Source organism: Dasypus novemcinctus, chromosome 9 (genome assembly GCF_030445035.2).
Source record: "Dasypus novemcinctus isolate mDasNov1 chromosome 9, mDasNov1.1.hap2, whole genome shotgun sequence".
NCBI classification, from domain to species: domain Eukaryota; kingdom Metazoa; phylum Chordata; class Mammalia; order Cingulata; family Dasypodidae; genus Dasypus; species Dasypus novemcinctus.
The window spans coordinates 127,278,428-127,296,902 of NC_080681.1; the positions used below are offsets into that span (position 1 = coordinate 127,278,428).

The 18,475-nt window shown below is 64.3% G+C and overlaps 1 protein-coding gene and 1 long non-coding RNA gene across 6 annotated transcripts in view; one reads left to right on the top strand and one right to left on the bottom strand.

Moving 5' to 3' along the window:
- Nucleotides 1–412: 412 nt before the first annotated feature.
- On the bottom strand, nt 413–2,226 carry LOC131279923 (uncharacterized). The gene is made up of 2 exons (XR_009187426.1): nt 1,675–2,226; nt 413–649 (listed from the first exon to the last, which is right to left on the bottom strand). It is a non-coding gene; the product is annotated as an uncharacterized lncRNA (long non-coding RNA).
- Nucleotides 2,227–2,697: 471 nt separating this feature from the next.
- Nucleotides 2,698–18,475, top strand: part of CHD5 (chromodomain helicase DNA binding protein 5) — a 79,631-nt gene continuing 63,853 nt past the window's right edge. For 2 of the 5 annotated variants that reach the window (XM_071217801.1, XM_058304559.2), the window contains exons 1-2: nt 2,698–2,814; nt 12,756–12,883. In XM_071217801.1, coding sequence (XP_071073902.1) covers nt 2,736–2,814; nt 12,756–12,883 — 207 coding nt within the window. In that variant the 5' untranslated portion in view covers nt 2,698–2,735. Of the gene's footprint in view, nt 2,815–5,594; nt 5,667–12,755; nt 12,884–18,475 lie in introns of those variants that run through there. The other 3 variants (XM_071217802.1, XM_058304560.1, XM_071217803.1) reach the window with 2 other exon arrangements.

The window sequence follows — 18,475 nt, forward strand, 5'->3', positions numbered from 1 at the left end:
CTGCCCTGTGTGATTGGCAGGTCCCTGGCCTCGGGCAGCTGGTGTCACTAGGGGCAGCAGGTGCCACCGTGTGGAGTGCTGCTGCTAAAAGAAGTGTTTGTCCTCTGGCAGCATCGAGGAGTTGGGGTGGCCCAGGAGCAGAGGCCAAGGGTGGTCTGTAAGATTGCCTGGTGCAGCGCTGCTGTTGGAAAATATTTTTCCTCGGTGCTTTTATAACCAATACATTTTAAAATATATATTTTGATTTTCAACTGTCACTAAGGTGTAATTAGAAGCACTAGGATCTGCAAACATGAGAATCTTGTCTCCTGAAACTGTAACCCTAATGATAGGTTTGTTCTCAGAATCGCATAGTTTCTTGAATTTTCACCTTTTCAGGGATTGCTTCTAACATCAGGCATATTTGGTCCACTGTCATTAAAATGCACATTTAATAGTTTAACAATAATAAGAGCCCTGCTTTCAAAATGACTGGGGATTTCTAGTCACAAATCCATTTATTTAAAACCTGCCATTCCAGGCTTAAGTCAAGTTGCCTAGTGGGGATGGGTGGGGGTTGCCGGGTGCAGATCTGAGCTCCACGTTGTTGCCAAATTAAGCAGCGGGAACTGTTCTTTCTTGAATGACGCCTTTACTTTCTCAGCCGCACCTTGGGAATTGGAGCCAGAGTCAGTGCGGTGTGCATGTTTGGGGCTGGGGTCCTTTGGGGTATGCAGCTATTGGGGGTCAGTTTCTCCACGGCGGGAGCAGGTCTCTGTTTGAAGTGTTCTGAGCCCCTGTAGTATTGGCGGGTGGGTGGGGTGGGAGCTGAGGGTTCAGCACGTTGGGTGGTCCTTTCTGGGCGATTCACCTTCAGGAAGGCAGGAGGCCCCAGGAGAGGGAGGAAGCCTTGGCAGCTTCGGCATCTGGGAGCCTGGGCTTGTCTCGATGCTCAGGGATGGAAAGACCCGCCCCCGGAGGCCAGCAGTCCCGGGCATCTAGATCGCTGCCCTTTCACCTCCACCAGGCTGGGCAACGGCTCCACCCGCACTTGGCTAAATAGGACCTGAAAACCAAGGCGTTCCTGGGATCCGGGGAGGCTGGGCAGACCTGCCCTGGCCGGAGAACGAATGAAAAGGAGCTTTTGTTTGAGGCTTGCTGCCAATTTGGATGAGAAGGAGGGGGAAACTGCCACCGATCTTTCCACCTCTCGCTGCGTCTTCCAGCCAGCAGCTTGGCGTCACCGCGGCTTGGGTAGTGGTGACCTCCCCAAGAGGGCTTGCCCAGGGCGCCCCTAGCCCAGTGGCCACAACTCGGCAGGTTCTCCAAAGGCACAGGAAAGGGGGCGTTGGGAATGGCTGGCCTGGGTGGGGGCCGGGGCGTGGTGGAGCCCGGGGCGGTGGGTGATAGAGAAAGGCTGCCGCTTCCCCCACGGGGGCGTTTGGCTTCTGTGGTCAGACAGGTGCGGGTGTCTGCCAGCAAAGTGGGTCGCCGTGACTTTCCTGCCACGGGTGGGGCCGGCGCGAGTGAGGAGGGTGCCTTCCCTGGGCTGGCCCTTCTCGGGTTAGAGCTGGCGACCTCGCGGGCCACAGGAGTGTCCGTGCTCCTGAAGTAGCCTCGGTACCCAGCTGCGTGCGCTGAGCAGCCGAGCCTGCGGGCGCGCGCTTACAATTCCAGGCTTGCCTCCATCCTCACCTCTAACAACCGGGCTGGTGGCTGCGGGCCCCCGGCCGCCCCGCGACAGGTGTCGCTTCTGAGCGCGAGTTTTGGGCGCAGAGCTTGTAGGTCCGCGCTGTCCTCGAGGGGCTGGATGGACCTGAAGTGGGCCGGGCCAGGAGGGGCGCCTTGGAAAGGGCCCGTGCCGCCTCGGAGGGGCAGCCGGGCGCCGGGCGCCGCGCGTGGGGGAGGAGCCAGCCTGCGCGCATTTTTTGGAGGCATCAGACCCACGGTGGCTAGCGCGTCCCCTTCCCAGGTGCGGAGCACGTTTCCCCCCAAACGCTCTCTCCAAAAGGGGGTTAGAGGCGCGTGGCGGCTGGAGCTGCTGCAGGGCGGTCTCGGTGCGAGTGCGCGGGTGGGGAGGGAGCTCGCCGCACGCCGCCCTGGGGACGCCGGCTCCTCGCCCTTGGGGACCCCGCACGGGCGCCTTCTCGGCGGGGGTTGGGGCGGCTGGCTCTACCAGGGGTGTGCGGGGAGGCGCCCCCAGCCTCCCTCCCAGGCCGGCGCTCGCCCGAGTCCCAGCTGTCGGCTCGGCCGTCGGGTCCCTGGACGCGCGGGCGCCTCGACGGCTCCCCCTGCCGGAGCGCCCTGGCCCCCCACCCACCCCCCCGGCGGCCCAGGACTAGTCCCCCTAACTTGGTCTCTGCTGTTAACTAGTCGCGCTGCCGGAACGATGGGATGGGGTTGCCACAGCAACCAGACTGGACGTCACAATCCGGGCATGTGTGCCGCCCCCCCGCCGTGCCGCCGTGCCGCCGGCGCTGCGGCCGCCACCCTCGGCCGGCTGCGGGAGTCGGGCTGCGGGGCGCGGTGGGCGGAGCAGCCCGGGCTTTGCGGGGAGCAGGGCTCAGGCGGCCGAGAAGAAGGGGGGTCGAGACGGGGGGTTGGAGGTTTGGGGGGGTGGGGGGCAGGCGGCCGCCATCTTCTCGCCGAGGCCGCCTCGCCCGCCGCGCGCGCCCGTCCGGCAGCGCACGGGTTAAGGCTGGCACCGCGCCCGGCGGGAGGGGGGGCGCCCACCTCCCCTCCCCCCCGCGCCGGGCATGCGGGGCCCGCTGGGCACCGAGGAGGAGCTGCCGCGGCTGTTTGCGGAGGAGATGGAGAACGAGGACGAGATGTCAGGTGAGCGGGGCGCGGGGAGCCTGGACCCGGCCGGGGCGCGCGGGCGGCTGGGGACCGCGGCTGCGGGACCCCAGCTGGCGCCGCGCGGGAGAGGCGCCCGGGCTGCGGGCTGCGCTCCCGCCCTGCTGGCGCCGTGCGACCAAGGGCGCGGGGCTGGGCGAGCGCAGGGGCGCGGCGCGCGGGCGGCCAAGGGCGGGGTGCCATCCGAGCGAACGTGGCTGGGGCTGGGGCGGCCGGGGGTGGGGGGGGCCTTGGGCCGAGGCCCGCGCTGGGTGCCACCCGGGGGAGGGGGCGCGGCACCGCCGGGGTCAGCCCACATGCCCTTGAAGGGGGCGGGTGTCGTGCTCCGCTCTTGGCGCGGGCACCCAGCGCTTTCGCCCCGCCGCCGCGAGCCTGCGGCCTCGTGGGGACAAGCGAGACCTTGTCCCCGGCCCATCTCTGCCCCAGGGCGGGCTGGGTGGGGCTCGGAGGAGGGCTCGGACGCACCGTGTATTGGGGTGGCCAGCACCCAGGCTGGGGCGGCTTCCCCATGAGGGCCCCAGGCTGGGCTGCCCTTCCACGGCCACTGTGTGCCCGCACCTCCACTCCCAAGCACTGTGCTGGGGCCACTGGCGCCCTCCTGGTGCGCCCTAGAGCCCGTGCTGCTGCCGGGTCCCGGATGGCTCTGGCTAGTGGCATCCCCAGCCCTCCTGCTCAGGCCACTGGCCTGACGCCCTAGGACACCGCCCCGCGGGGCCATCTGCCTCTATCTTGCTCTTAGAATTCAGCATAAATACGGCCTGTGTGTCGGGGTGCACCTGCAGGACAGGTCTTTTCTTAACTGCTCACCATTTGTTTGGGCTGATTCCCTCCCCACCCAGCTGGGCTGGACCTCAGCCTGCCAGCCACCTCCCTCCCACCCTCCTTCCCTCCCTCCTGTCCCTTCCCGGGAATCCTGTTACTTCTCGGCTTTGCTGCGCCAAGTCCACAGCCCCGATGACTTCTAGAGAGCGGAAGGGCTCGGCCCTGGTCCCCGAGAGTGCCTCCCCCAGGGCTGAGAATAGCCCACGAATTGGTACCCAACCCCCGACTGGCTCCCTGGGTGCTCGTTTCTGCCCTTTTGGGGGGGGTGCTGTCCCCCCACCCCTCAGGGCCCCCAGTCCTGCTTGCTTAATGGATTTAAAGCTGTGGCTGGGTTCTCCATAGGAGCCTGATCTAACCCTGCCCTTTGACAGCAGAAGAGCATGCTGGGTGAGGCGGGTGGGTGGCAGGGATGGAGGGGTGGGGCAGGGGTGATGGACTCAGGCTATCCCTCCGAGGGGCGCTCAGAGCCCCGGCACAGGCGTCTGCCCAGCAGCTGGCTCCTTAGGGCAGGAGACCCTTCCTGGAAGGGGTTTTGGGGCATGGTCTGTTGGTCGCCCTGATGGGGACAGTGGACCGACAGTTGAACCTGTGTCCGCAGGCTCATCCTTGGGACTTCACCGACCCCTCCCGTGGAGTCCCCTGCTCCCCTTTCCTGTCTCCTACTCTGGCTCTTCCTGCTTGTCCGGGCCAGATCATGGGCAGGGAAGGAGGCAGGGGTTCCAGACTCATGCCCACCCCTACCCCCCACCCCCTGCTCTGCACCCTCTGCTCCAGGCTGTGAGGTCGCCCTCTGCCTGGGGATGCTGGACACTAGGTTGTAGGGTCCCCAGGGTGGGTCCTGAGCCTTCTCCCTCTCCCTGTTCCTCTGCTCCCTGGACCGGGTGGGCCAGAGCCTCCTGACCAGCCCCCTGTCGCCTCACAGGCCACCCCGCACGCAGCAGTGGGCTCTCCTTTGTACACACAGACGGCAGACTCCGTGGCTGCCCATTGTCACAAAGCCCTTATTCGATGCCGTCCTCGACTGCCCCCTCCCCCAGCTCACGTCCTGCAGGCACGTGGCCTTGTGGCTGTTTGTCCTGCCGTGGGACAGCTTGTGACCTCTGCCCTGCCCTTGGCACAGGCTGTGATCTCTGCCCACCCGGCTCTCTCCTCTGCTCTTCTCGGGGCTGCTTACTCCTTGTCATTTCCGTCCCAGCTCTCCTTGGCCCCTGCCCAGCTCCAACGTGACCCAGGCCTGGGGCGCTATAACCATTTCTCTTCTTTATTTTCTTGGTGGTCGGTGTTCTTGGGAATGTTTTGGAAGTTTGCTTCTGCGTCAGTGGGCTCCCCTCTGGGGTATAACTTCCTCAATGACCCCCCATGCCCAGCCCCTGGAACTGTGGGTGCTGGAGAGATGGTTGTGGTCTCAGTGTGGGGGGCTGGGAGCCCCTGGCCACACCTGGGTCACAGCCTCGGTCCAGGCCCCACATCTCTGCCGGGGTGCTGGCTGGAGCCCTTCAGTCCTCCGCCAGCGCAGCTCCATGCTCCAGGCCCAACGGCATGGCCGGCACGAGCCTGGGACCGGGTGGCCCTGCAGCCCCTCCAAAGGGCCCCCGGAGCTTGTGTTTTGGGGAGCTGTTACTGTGATTTTTGAAGATGCCTAGCAGTTGGCCTCGGCGCCTGTCTACCTCCGCCTGGGTTCTCCAGCCCCCAGGGCTCCACCGGCCCGAGGTGGGGACAGGCCCCTCCAGGCTGGAAGCTGGCTCCTGGCCACGGCAGCCACGGTCTCCAGGAGCTTGGAGGCTGGCGGGGGGAGGGCTCCGGAGGCAGAGGGGCGAGGCCTCAGGGTCTGTGCTTGTAGAATGGGGCCACGGCTCTGCCGACCTCATAGAGGCCGATTGTGAGGAGCCGGCCGAGGCCCTGGGCAGTTAGGCCTGGCCTGGCCCACGTGGGTGCCAGGACACAGCGCCCGCTGTGGCCAGCACCCTGCCTCTGCGAGGAGATGCTCCCGAGACTCGCCCCCTCATCCAGTAAGCTCGGGCGTGCGGGGGCCTGGGCCCGAGGGGGCCGTGTCCCCCCACCATGGGGCTGGCGGGAGGGGGAGAGGGGCTTGGCAGCTGGGCTCGTCCTTGGCAGAGGTGGCCTGGGGCCCTCTTAGGCCAGTGCTGGCCACCAGGGTCCCGTCCTCAGCCACAGCCAGGGGGATGCTTCGCAGAGCTGGGGAGCCGGCCTCTCCCTGGCTGGCCACTGAGACCACTGTGGCTTCAGGGACTGGCTGATGTCCCCTGTTCCCGCAGGACTGGCCCCAGGCCCGGGAGCCCCTTAGACTTCCTGGGGGCCTGAAGGCCAGAAGAGGGTGAGGCCATGATTCCCAGGAATCTCCTTAGCTTGTCTCCCTTCCCAGGAAAATGTGGGTTCTAACCTTGCTCAATACCCTTTTCTGGGAGGAAGGAGGCAGAGTGACCGCCTCCTGTGCCCAGTGGCTTGACCAGTGGGATATTCATCTCACTTCAGATTTATCAGGGACCAGGAACCATCCGTCATTTCCTCCTTGCATTCATTTCCCACCCATACGTGCCACCTACCCACCCAAATACCTACTCATCCAACCATAAAACCAGCTAACCATCCGTGCACCCACTCATCATCGTCCATTCATCCATCTGTCCACCCACCCTCCTTCTCCGTCCACCACCATCTGTCCATCCACCATCCTGTCCTTCTGTCCGTCCACTCTTTCTTTCCCCCACAATTTTATTTATTTACTTTTCAATAAGTTTAAATCCGTGAGGGGTACAGCATCACGTGGATTCAGTGTCCAAGGGCCTTAGCTGGACGGGTGCTTCGGAGCTCAGCACCACCCGTGCCGCGGCTTCCATGGGCGCGAGTCCCCTTCCCCGGATGGCTCTGGTTTTGTGAGGTTTGCCGCCAGGAGTCGCTGTGTTGTTTTTTGCTTTGTACACAAAAGCACATCTCTTGCCCAAATAGAATTCAGTTTCATCTCGGGCATAAACGCCTTCAGTTTTAGGAAGGGCTGCGTGCTCCCTCTGCTTCTGGAGCCCCCGCTTATAGCCAGCGAGAGTGGTTGTGCACCCAGCCTTCCAGACATACGTGCCGTTTTAGAAGTCCTGTTCCCAGCAGGCCGCCACAGGCTCCAAGATATCTCCATCCACTCTCTCCGTCCATCCTTTCATCCAGACAGCCATCCACCATCATCCACCATCCATCCATCCATCCACCCAGACATCTTTCTGTCCAGTATTGATTTCTCGAGCATCTTCTCTTCTGCGCATGCTCTGTGCTAACTTTCTGGGGCTTTGCTTTGCAGGTGCAACTTTGAGACTTGGGGACTTGCCTCCGTGGCTCTGTCCTTACCCCCTGCCCACTGTCTCTCGCCCCCTCTCTGTCCTGTGGCTGGTCCTCCGTGCCTCTGCCCCTGGCCCGGGACTCTTTGTCTTCCCCAGGTCCTTGCCTCTGTGCGTCTCTGGCTGTCCCTGCCTGGCCCTCTTTCTGTCTCCCTCTGGCCCTCCAGGCCTGTCTCCCCATCCGGAACCCTGGCCTCTTTCTCCTCCTCCCTGCCTTGTTCTGGGCCTGTTGGTGGGGTGGGGCGGGTGGGGGTCTCCCTGCCTGCGCTGGCCCCTCAGCTCATCTCTTGTCTCCCCAGCCCCGTCACCCCCTCCCTGCTGAGCTCACAGGACTGACGCTATCTTTTGATGAGATGCCAATGAGGTGATGTCTGGCTTTTGTTAAGTATCATAAATTATTGATCCTCCCTTGGGCGGGAGCACGGCCCCCCATCAGTATAGGACTCGCAGTGTGGGGGCATCGGTCCAGGAGCCAATGGGAAACATTGATCATGGCACCCACCTCTCCTTGCCAGCCCTGGGGTGCTCCTGAGCACCCCTGGCCCAGCAGTGCCCCCCACCCCCTTGCCACCTGCTCTCCTAACCCTCCTGGCCTGCTCTGGGCTCTGCCTGCCGATCGCCGAGTACCCATAAGGCTTTGTGTCCAGCACTTTCCAAACACAATTTCTAATTCCTTAACCCCGTGAGAAAGGTGGAATTAGACCCATTTTACAGATGAGGAAACAGGCTCAGAGGACGGGAAGGCAGTGAGGCTCCCTGCCAGGAAGGGTGGGAGTTGAGGCCTGTGTGCCTCCCTGCGCCCTGCTGGGTGCTGGGCTGGGGGGGCGATAAGGAACAGAAGGAGCCCCCTCCCCAGGCCCAGAGGGCGCTGAGCTGGGCCTGGCCGGCAGGTGTTTGCCGGCCTTCAGGCCTTGCTGCGCTCCTGCTTGGCCTGGAATTAGACAGCTCGCCCTTCCCGCCCCAGCACCTGTTCTTCTTGCCCGCTGGCCGCCTGGGGTTTGCAGAGCTCCCTGGCGGGCGCTGGGCTACAGGCCGCCTTCTTGCCTGGACGCCCTGGGCTGGGCTCTGCCCCTCCCCAGGAGAGGGGTCCCTGCGGAGGCACAGAGCCCGTGGGTGTGGGGGGACTTGGCGTGGACTGGCCCGGGGTCTCCGCAGTGCCCCGGGGCTCAGCCCTGGGTTTGGCCCGCAGGCCGTGCTTTAGAAATACTTGCGGAGAAAGTCGGGGTTCTGAGAAGGCCAGGTGCCTGGAGGGGGCGAGGGGAGGGGCGCACGGGCGGTGCGGGGCCTGGGTTCCCAACCTGGGGAGCGGGGATCTGGACCAGGGCTGAGCTGCTCGGAGCCTCAGGGAACGGAACCATTTTGCAGGGTTGCCGGGGTGCGGGTGGGGTGGGCGTGCCGCCCCCAGCACGGCTCAGTTTACCCTGAGCAGAACCCTCAGCGCTGAACTGGGGGCCCCAGGCGTGGCTCAGCCCAGGCCAGTGGGGGCCAGCCAGGGAGCCGGCGGGGTGGGGCGGGCTTCCCTGCGGCAGGCCGGGCCTGTCCCCATCTGTCCCTCCTCCCTGTCCCTGAGCAATTTCGCCCCTTCCCAGGACATAAGGAGCCTAATGGGCCCTGATCACAGCCCAGCTCGGGTCAATGAAGCCTCAGGCCCCTGACCAACTGGTGGACTGGTGCCAGGAGGGCACTGGGCGGGGGCAGCCAGGGGAGCAGGCAGGGGGCAGCCGGAGGGGCATCCAGGGGGGGCAGCCAGGGGAGCAGGCAGGGGGCAGCCAGGGGGCAGCCAGGGGGCAGGCATGGGGGCCAGCTGGGGGGGTAGGCAGGAGGCAGGCATGAAGGGCATCTGGGGGGCAGCCAGGGGGCACCCAGAGGGGGCAGCCGGGGGGCAGCCAGGAGGCCTGAGGGATGGCTGCCTCTCCCCTGGGACATTGTCAGTCCTGCCTGCAGGTCCCACCTCGGTCCCCCACGTGCCCTGCGTCTTTGCACCTTCTGAGCCTCTGGAAGGGGCCGGTGGGGGGATGGAGCTCGGGCGCCAGGAAGGGGGCTTGGATGGTGCCCCCCCAGGTCCGATTCGAGTCGGCTCCAGTGGCCCTGCTGAGGAGGGTGAGGGTCTCAGTGGGCGGAGGAAGGGTGGGTCCAGGTCAGGAATGGGGTGAGTGAGGAGGGAGCCTGAGGGGGCCAGTCCCGGAGGGCGGGCGCCGGGGTGTTCTCAGGGCCGCCGTGGGGGGTGGGCCTCTGACCTGGGGTGCTATATCCTGAGTTCCTGGAGGCGGATCGGGGAGGGGTCTGCCCGTGGGCAGAGGACGCTCAGCGCTCGTTCCGCATGTGGTCCCAGCCCGAGCCCCAGCGCCCCCTTGCCCGCCCTGGGCAGGGCGGGGGCAGCCCATGGGGCAGATCGCAGCCTTTCTTCCAGAACTTGCCCTTGTCTGCTCCACTCGTCGGGGTTGGTCCCCAGGGGCTGGCCTTCCTGGGTCTGGGGCGGCCTTGCTCGGCCTGCTGGAGGGGACGGGATGGCAGAGCCGGCAGGAGGAGGCGGCGGGAGCCATTACATAACTGCGGCGGTGGGGGCCGCTCCGCCAGGCGTCTCCCTGCAGCGGGGGGTGGGGGTGGGGGCAGGTCTGGGTGGCATCCAGGCATCCCCCTGCGGCACTCCCAACCCTGTCACTGCCTCCCAGCTCCGTCCACTCCAGGATGGACACCCCTTCTTTCCCACCCCAGGGCCCCAGAGCACATTTTCTGCTGGGCTGAAAGCCCCCTGCTCTCCCCGCTCAGGGCTTGGCCAGGGTCGTCGGGTGCGGGGCCTGCCCTCAGTGCCCCTCGCCAGGCCGGGTCCCCACAGAACCCGACTGAGGGCTGGGCCCTGGCGAGGTGTCCCCGAGGCCTGGGCAGCTGGCCCCGCCCCTCCACCGGCCAGGGCACGCCTGGGCTGGCTTCTTTCTCTGCAGCAGCTGCAGCTCCTGCCTCATGTTTACCTCTGCCGCTGCCCACAGCCCCTTGGGGTTCCCACTTCCTCAGGACAGGAGAGCTGGGGAGTTGGCCATGCACCCCCGGACTCCTGGGGCTGTGCCAGGGACAGTGGGGACTTGTTCCCTGGGTGGGGGAACCCTGCCATGGCCCTGCCATGGTCCAGCTGGAGGGGGGCCCACAGGGCAGAGGGGTCCCAGGCAGTGGGACAGTTGCCACCTCCCTTAGCAGGAGGTGGTGTGAGGCCCTGTGAGTGGTAGGGGGGTAGGGGTGACACCTCGGCCACCAGACACGCCAGGGCCCTCCAGACGTGGGGCGGGGCGTGCAGCGGGTGTGCATTGAGCTCCTCTGCGGTGTGGGGGATGGGACTACAGCAGGCAGGCGGGGGCTTGTCCCTCCTGCCCCTCGGGGCTCTGGGGCCTATGCGCATAGGAGAGGCTGGAAGGCTGGCAGTGTATGTGGCCACGTCGGCTTTTGCCCTGGGTGTGCACTCGTATGTCCATAAAACCCCCACCTGTGTGTGGCTAGGTGCATGCTGTAGGTGTGTGTGTGCAGGAGCCTGCGCGTGCAGGCACGTGTGTAGGTGTTTGTGTGAAGGTGCACGTGTGTACATAAGTGGGTGCAGGCCTGTGTCTGTGTGCAGGGCTGTGTGGGTGTGTGCAGGTGCACATTTTCATGTGTGTGCAGGCACATGTGTGCATGACTGTTTAGGAGCATGTGTGCATGCATGTGTGCACGTGTGCAGGCACATGTGTGCAGGTGCTTGTTTTGTAGGACTTTGTGTAGGCATATGTGAAGGCACGTTTTTGCATGTGTGCAAATGTGTGTGTAGGCATGTGTGTGCATGTATGCAGGTGCATCTTGGCATGTGTGTGCAGGCACCTGCGTGCAGGTGCATGTTTGCAGTTGTGTGCAAGTCCCTGTGTGCTGGCCTGCGTGTGCATGCAGGAGCAGGTGTGTACACATGTGCAGGTGCATGCTTGCATGTATGTGTAGGTGAGTGTGCAAGGGTGTGCAGTCCCATGTGTGCACCCGTGTACAGGCACTCATTTGCGTATGTGTACAGGCACGTGTTTGATTATGTGTGCAGGTTGTGCGTGTATGCGTAGGCAAGAGTGTGCAGGCATGTGTTTGCATGTGTAGGCAGGCCCATGTGTGCATGTGTCTGCACTTTGTGTGTGCCATGTGACCCAGATGTTTTTCATTTTTATTGTGGTAATATACAACATAAAGTTTGCTCTCTTAGCCACTTCTGAAAACACAACTCAGTGGTGTTGATTAATTCACCATGTTGCGCCTCTGTTGCCACCATCATTAGGAAACCTGTTCCACCTCTCCAAAAGGGAATACTGGGCCCATTGAACAGTGGCCTCCTTCACCCCCCTTCCCGCCCCTGGGCACCTGTAATCACCTCTGTCTCTGGATTTGCTTGTTCTAGACGTTTCATGGAAGAACCACGATATGCTATGTTTCCAAAGGAAACTCCGGGGCGAAGGAAGGGCTTTTCTCTAAGCTTGATTCAGTGGGGCAGGCTCGGCCCCTCTCCCTGGGTGAAGATCCCCTGGGCAGCCCTGACTTCTCTCCCTTTTCCAGGTCCCTGGGGCTGCAAGCCTGGCCTGCACCTGCCACTGGGGTCCCTCTGAGGCCAACCTCAGACTCTGGGCTTCCCTGATGTGTGGGGTCCCCCCTGGCTTTTCCCTTTGCCCCCCCCAGCCACCCCCCGAGTGGGGCCATGGGTGGGAGTGGACGTTCCTGAATGGGGACAGTCCAGCTGGCTGTGGGTGCTCGGGGGTCCCTCTTTGGAGGCTCCCACCAGCCCCCTTGAGCAAGGCCCCTTTGCCCCGGTGGCAGGTGCCTCGGGCCCCCTGCTCCCCACTGCAGGGCCACGTCAAGCCTCCAGTGTCTCCCTCCTCTAGGTTAGAGGTGAGCGGGCAGGCCCACCCTTCCTCTCCTCCAGAGATCTCCACTGCACAATCCCACCCGCCCCCTCCCGAGCCTTTAAACTCTTGAAGCTGATTGGGGGGTGGTCAGCCTCTGGAGAACCTGTGCAGAGGCCTCGGCGACTCCCTGAGGAGTCTCACTCCCTGGAACTTGTGCTGGGCCTCCCGTTACACGGGTGTGTCTGGGTATGTGGGGCGGGGCGGTGGCTCAGGGAGGGAGAGGGGTGCTGGTCTCTGGTTGCCCTTTGGGGGGGTGGCCTGTGAGACCCCCGGATGTCCTGGAGTCCTTGATTTTGGGTTTCTCCTCCAAACCCCTGGGCACTTGCTGTGGGGGGCTCTGCCCAGTCCTAGGGTGCTCCCACCCCCTGTGCTCCTTATCCTCATTGACAAGCCCTCCCCCTGCCGGGCCGTGGGCCCCAGGGGGGCAGCGACAGGCCTCTGGCTCGGCCCAGGGTGGCTTCGTGGTCCCCTGGGGCAATCAACAAACTCGCTGTGCCCAGCTCGTGTCAGCGTCTCGGGCACCCTCAGAGCAGGGGCTGGGTTGTCCCTGGCCCATTTCACAGGTGAGGGGAGTGTGCCTTGGAGGCAGGGCCGGCCGCCTGGTGGCACGAGGCCGGGACACCAGCCCCATCTTTTTTCTGGCTTCACTGGGACTGGGGGACTGGGAAGAGGCTGGGGCCAGGACGGCTTGTCTGCAGGGGAAAGGGGTGGGTCTGGGGCAAAGGAGGGATGGGAGGACGGGCCAGGAGGGCACAAGGCAGGCCGGGTGAAGCCTGGGGGCCCGGCCTCGGGGACCTGGGGGTCTCCCTGAGGGGGAGCTGCAGGCTGACCCCGCCCCTTTTGATTCTTCCAGAAGAAGATGACGGTGGCCTGGAGGGCTTCGATGACTTTTTCCCCGAGGAGCCGGTGAGCCTCCCCCAGAAGAAGAGACCCAAGAAGCTGAAGGAGAGCAAGTCCAAGGGGAAGCGCAGGAAGAAAGAGGTGGGCGAGGCGGGCAGGCGGGCGGGGAGGGAGCGCGCCGCCCGGCTGGGCCTGGGGAGGCCTCTGCCACCTGCGCCTCTTACTTTTTTTGAGCCTTTTATTTTCAACTACTTTCAAATTTACAGGACAGGTGCAAAGATAATGCCCAACTCAGAGAGGCTCCCCGGTACCTGGCTCCACCAATTTTTGACATTTTGCTACAAGCCGTATCATTCTACCTAGCACCTATCCACCTGTCCATCCGTCCACCTGTCTCTCTGTCCATCCATCCCTCGGTCCACCTGTTTTTCCGGGCATTTGAGAGTAGGTGGTATACATCGAGCTTCTCAAATGCCTCCCTGGACCTGGGCACGGGGGTTTCCTGCACGCTGAGTTTGAGTGAGAACCACGCCGTGTAGATGACCATTTCCAGAGCATATCTGAAGTGCCCCCGTCTCCTTAAGCAGTGTCCTGCGTGCCACTTGTCCTCTTCCGGTCGTGGCTGGGGTCCCCGGCATCTCTGTCCCCTCATGGAACGGCCCCCCAGGCTCCTGCACAAAGCGCTGTGCTGAGGGCTTTGGGCTCCTGCATGTGGAGACTCAGGTTTGCTGTCCTCGGCGTGGCTGCTCTGGAGCAGGCCCTCTCCCTTCTGATTTGCTGCTTCCAATGGGTTGTGAATTTGGGGACTCAATGAATGGATAAAGGTGGGACAAGACCAGTTGGGGGGGTCCCCTGTGTGTCTCGTGCCTGAGCTGCTGGCCTCTGGGGTGCTTGGAGTCTCCTGCACCGACTCGCTTCCCCCTCAAGATAACCCTCACGCTGGTGGTCGATGTGGACGCTGAGGCTGGTTTGCAGCCGGAAGTCCTGTCCACGTGGGAGCCCCTGTCCACAGCTTCCGTTTTCCAACACGTGCTGGCATCCGGCTCTTCCTGAGCATCATCTCCTGGCCTCCGGACCACCCCGCAGGGCAGGTGGTGCTACTATGTTTCTTGGGGTGGCCATAACCACGCACCCCAAGTGGGGGGCTTAACAGCAGAAATTTATTCTCTGACAGTCCTGGGGGTCCCAAAGTCCAGAATCCAGGTGCCGGCAAGTTCACGTGCCCCAGGCTCTGGGGAGAACCTTGCCAGCCTCTTCCGGCATCGGGGGCTCCAGGGTCCCTTGGCTCGTGGCCACGTCCCTCCGATTGCGGCTTCCGTCTTCTCGTGGCCATCCCCCCTGTGTGTCCCTGGTTTTGTGCATCTTCTCTTCTTGTAAGGAGGCCGGTCGTGTTGGGTTAGGGCCCAGCCTGCTCCTGCGTGAACCTATCCTAACTTTGTTTCTTCAGCAGAGCTCGTATCTCCAAGTAAGCTCACCTTCACAGGCACCGGAGGTTTGGGCTTGAACGTGGCTTTTCGGGGGACACGATTCCACCTGCCACTTAAAAGACAAGTGCGTGGTGGCTCAGTGGTGTTTAAGTGGAGCCCTGGGCTGTCAGCTCCGAGCAGCTGCCCCTGCCGGACCTGTTCCTGCCCTGGCCCGCCTGCCACGAGGGCAAGTGCCGGCAGCCTCCGTGGCCTCCTCCCTCCCCTGCGCCAAGGTGACCTACCTGGGCCAGCCCGGCAGTCCTTGCATCTCTGGGGACCCAGGCCCCTGGACACAGAGTGAGGCCGGGGCCCACGGGAGAACCTGGGGGCAACCAGCTCAGGACGAAGGCACAGCCGCCTGCTGGGGGGGTCCTGGGAGCAGCAGGGAGCGACTCCAAGGTGGGGAGGACCTTGCAGGCCACTGTGGGCCTCTGCTTGTCCCCCAAGCGAGATGGGGCCTTTAGCAGACGATCGATCCTGTTATGGGCTTTGACCGGAATCTTCCGGTGGCTGCGGGGGCTCCGTAATCAGGAGAGGTGATGGCGGAGCCACTGTCCCCTCCTCCCCTTTCTGATTGTCTGTGCCCAGCTCACCCCCGAGCTCACTTTGGGCGTCCTATCAGATACAAACTAGAACAGGCTTCTCCCCGGGGGTGGCAATGGGGCCCCATCCCAGCTCCTGCCCTGGGTGTCGGCACCACCCCCAAGACGGGTGGCCTGAACCCCCTCAGCTTGTCATGGGGGCTGGCCCACCATTGTCACCTGGACCTGCCTGTGCTCTCTCCTCCCGGCCCTGCCCCTACGGTCCTCTACCCTCGTGGGGACAGAAGGTCGGAGATGTACCTCCCGTCACGCCCCTGCCCCCGGCGCCTGAGGTCCAGGTCCCACATGGCCACAGCCCCCTCCCAGCCCGCTCTGCAGCCGGCCAGGCCCTACCTCCCCTCCCTGTGGTGTGGATGGCTCCTCACCTGGAAAGACCCTGAGCAGCCTCCAGGCCGGTTTGCCCCCCACCCGGACCCCGCCACCTTCTCTGCCATGCCTGGGCTCTGACCTCAGTCTGATGCTGCTGGACCCCTGGCATCGCACCCAGGGCCATGGGTGAGCCTGCCCCTCGGTGGGGCGGGCTGCGGGCTGCACTCCAGGGGAGCCCCGGGAGGGGCCGTGGGCCCTGGAGGCCCCCGCTTTGCCCAGGATCCTCTGCCTCTGCTGAGACTTGCTTCTTCCCCCAGATGGGGAGGTGCAGGCAGGAGAGGGGGAGGGACCCCCTGTGCCAGGGCCCCCCACCTCACCAGGCCCTCCCCAGTCCTTTGCTCTGATCGAGAAGCGGTGAGCCTGCTGCCGCTCCTGCCCCCGCCCCGGGTCCTTCACCTGGACAAAGGGCAGGGGGCTCGGGGCTGCCAGGGCTGGACACAGGGGCGCAGGCTGCTCAGGCCGCGAGGCCTCCTCTGCCGTCCCTGTGGCCCTGTGCTGTTGGGGTGGGGGGGTCTGGGCTCTGGGGGCCTCGTGGCTGAGGCCAGGAGCTTCCTGCACACACCCCCTCCCCAGCAGCTTTCAGGAAGCCTGGGGGCGAGGCGAGGCCCAGCAGGGCAGGTCATCTGTCCTCAGACCAAGTTAGTCCCAAAGACCGACGGAACCCCTGGGGGGCTGCAAAGCCCGTGGGAGCCCCTTTTCCTGTGCAGTCTCCCCCATGCCCCGGCATGCCTCCCCCCTCTCCCTCCTGGACACAGGGCGCTGTGGACACTCTCCCCATGCCCTGGCTGGGAAGGAGGCTGCCGGGCTGCACAGTGAGGGCTCTGGGGTGGGAGGGGGGCATGGGCCCTGGGGTGGAGGGTGTGAGGGCTCTGGGGTGGGGGGTGTGCGGGCCCTCAGGGGTGTGCGGGCCCTGGGGTGGGGGGGCGTGGGCCCTGGGGTGGAGGGTGTGTGCGCCCTGGGGTGGGGGGTGTGTGGGCCCTGGGGGGTGTGCGGGCCCTGGGGTGGGGGGTGTGAGGGCCCTAGGGTAGGGGGTATGCAGGCTCTGGAGTGGGTGAAGGCTCTGGGGTGGGGGGTGTGAGGGCTCTGGGGGGTGTGAGAGCTCTGAGGTGGGGGTGTGAAGGCTCTGGGGTGGGGGTGTGAGGGCCCTGGGGTGGGGGGTGTGTGGGCTCTGGGGGTGTGTGGGGAATATGTGGGGGGGGTCTCCAAGGTCTGGGGCTCATTCCTGCCTCCTTCATATCCGGACATGGCCATGGTGGCCTTCCTGTCTCCAGGCTGGCTGGGGTCACCCGCCCTTTCTCTGGACCTTCCTGGAAACACCTCTGCGGTTCAGCCCCACCCCCCGCCTGCCCCTGGGCCTCTGTCTGCCCGTCTGACGCTGTCTCTCAATTTCTTGGCCTGTGCTTGGTCTCCTGCTTTATGAATCTCTTGGAATTGCCTCTTCGTCTCTCTCGCCCTCTTCCTGGCTCCTCCTCATCTCTTCTTCCCCTCCTCCCGCCTCGCTTTCCTTCCTCCTCCCTCCCTCTTTCACCCTCTTCCGTTTTCTCTGCTGCCCCCTCCCCACTTCCTCCCTCCCTCCTCCCTCTCTCCTCTGAGATGGGAGTCTGGTCCTCCAAAGGGGTGGACAGTGGGGTGGGCAGGAGGCCTCCAGACGACCGGGCGGCGCCAGGCCAGCCCCCAAGGAGACCCCTGGCCGTGGCCGTCCCTGTCCCCGCCCTCCTGAGAGCCTGGCTCGGCCCACGCGGCTGGATCCCAGGGCTCTGGAGCGCTGCGGCCGGAGGGCGGAGGGCGAGGTCCCAGCAGCCCCGTGTGCACCCGGTCCTCGGGGCAAGGGAGGGAGGCGGACACCCCCACCCCCAGCTCCCCAACATCTCCAACCCGGTGGTCCCAAGATGAGGCGTGGGGGAGGCAGCAGAGGGGCCGGGGCAGGTGGGACCAAGCAGCGGCTGCTGGGGGCAGGGGTGGCGGCAGCGGGTTCCAATCTACATAAAATAGCGGGGCTGCGGCCGGAACCTGAGCATATGTAGATGGAGCTCCTTGTCAGATCCGAGCGCAGGAGGGAGAAATGATTTCAACCTGGGCTGCAGCGGTTACCATAGCAACCAATTATTCAGTGCTAAATTATAACTGTTTATAACCCTCGTGAATGGGAAGGCTCATGTTTCATTCCTTCTCTGCCCCTCTGGATCTCGAAGGACCCCAACTTGAGAATGACCAACTCTCCAAGGCCTGCCTTGGGCGTGTCCATGCCTCCTTTTTCGGGAGCTGTGTGTGTGTGTGTGTGTGTGTGCGTGTGTGTGTTTGCTGCGCACGGAGCGTGGAGGAGGGAGAAAGAGACAGCAGGCCTCGATGGAGAAACATCTGCAGAGCAGGGGGGAGGAGGGCTGGCGGGGGCTGCCCCCTCGGGCCTGGGTGGCCCGCTCGGCCCTTGGGTGGGCCTGGGGGTGCACGCGGAGGGCCCTCTGCCTGCCCCCTGGCTCCCAGCACGCGCAGCCTGGGAAGGGGCTCCAGGCAGCTTTGCAGATGGTGCTGTGTGGGAACTCCAGGTCCACGGGGATTCTTTCACCGGCCTGTGGAGCCTCCCTGCAGCCGAAAGGACGCGCCAAGGTCAAACCCCCACTGCCACCCTGCGGCTCACAGCTCACAGCGTGGTTTGGGGGCTCTAGGACCTCGGGACTGCGGGTGATGCGAGGTTTTTGTTAGGAATCCGTGGGTCAGTGCCTGGACGGGGCTTGGCCCGCAGCTCCCCCGGGGCAGCTGTCCGTCGTTCCTTCCCTTCTCAGCCAGTCTCGCGCTTGGCACCATGTCCCTCCGGGGCCTGCGGACTGGTCTGGCCTCTGCGACTTGCTCTCAGAACCATTCCCCGCCCTTCCCCCTCAACCCTTTCTCTGCAAGGGAAAATTTCAGGGGAGAAATAAAAGAGGCCCAGGTCTGGAATTGTCAGAACAACCGGATGCAGTTTTGCTGCAGATACAGAGTTGTCCTGCCAGAGGAGAACTCATTTCTAAGAGACCCACCCCTGCTCCCCAGTCGGGCCCCTGGGGTGGCAGGAGGGCTTGGGTGGGATCCCCGGTGCAGGTGGATTCATCTGGTGCAGGGAGAGGGGCTGGGGGTCTGGGGAGTTGGAGCCTCTGCCTTGACCTGGCTGTCCCCAGAGCAGGTTGCGGGAAAAGGAGAATGTGAGGGGCTGCCATCTCGGCCCAGCCCCAGGTGCGTGTCTGCAGGGGCGGGGGCTGCGTGGCAGGTGTGCCTTGCCGCAGTTCTGGCTTATTCCTGGCAGAGGGGCCTTTGCCCTCCTG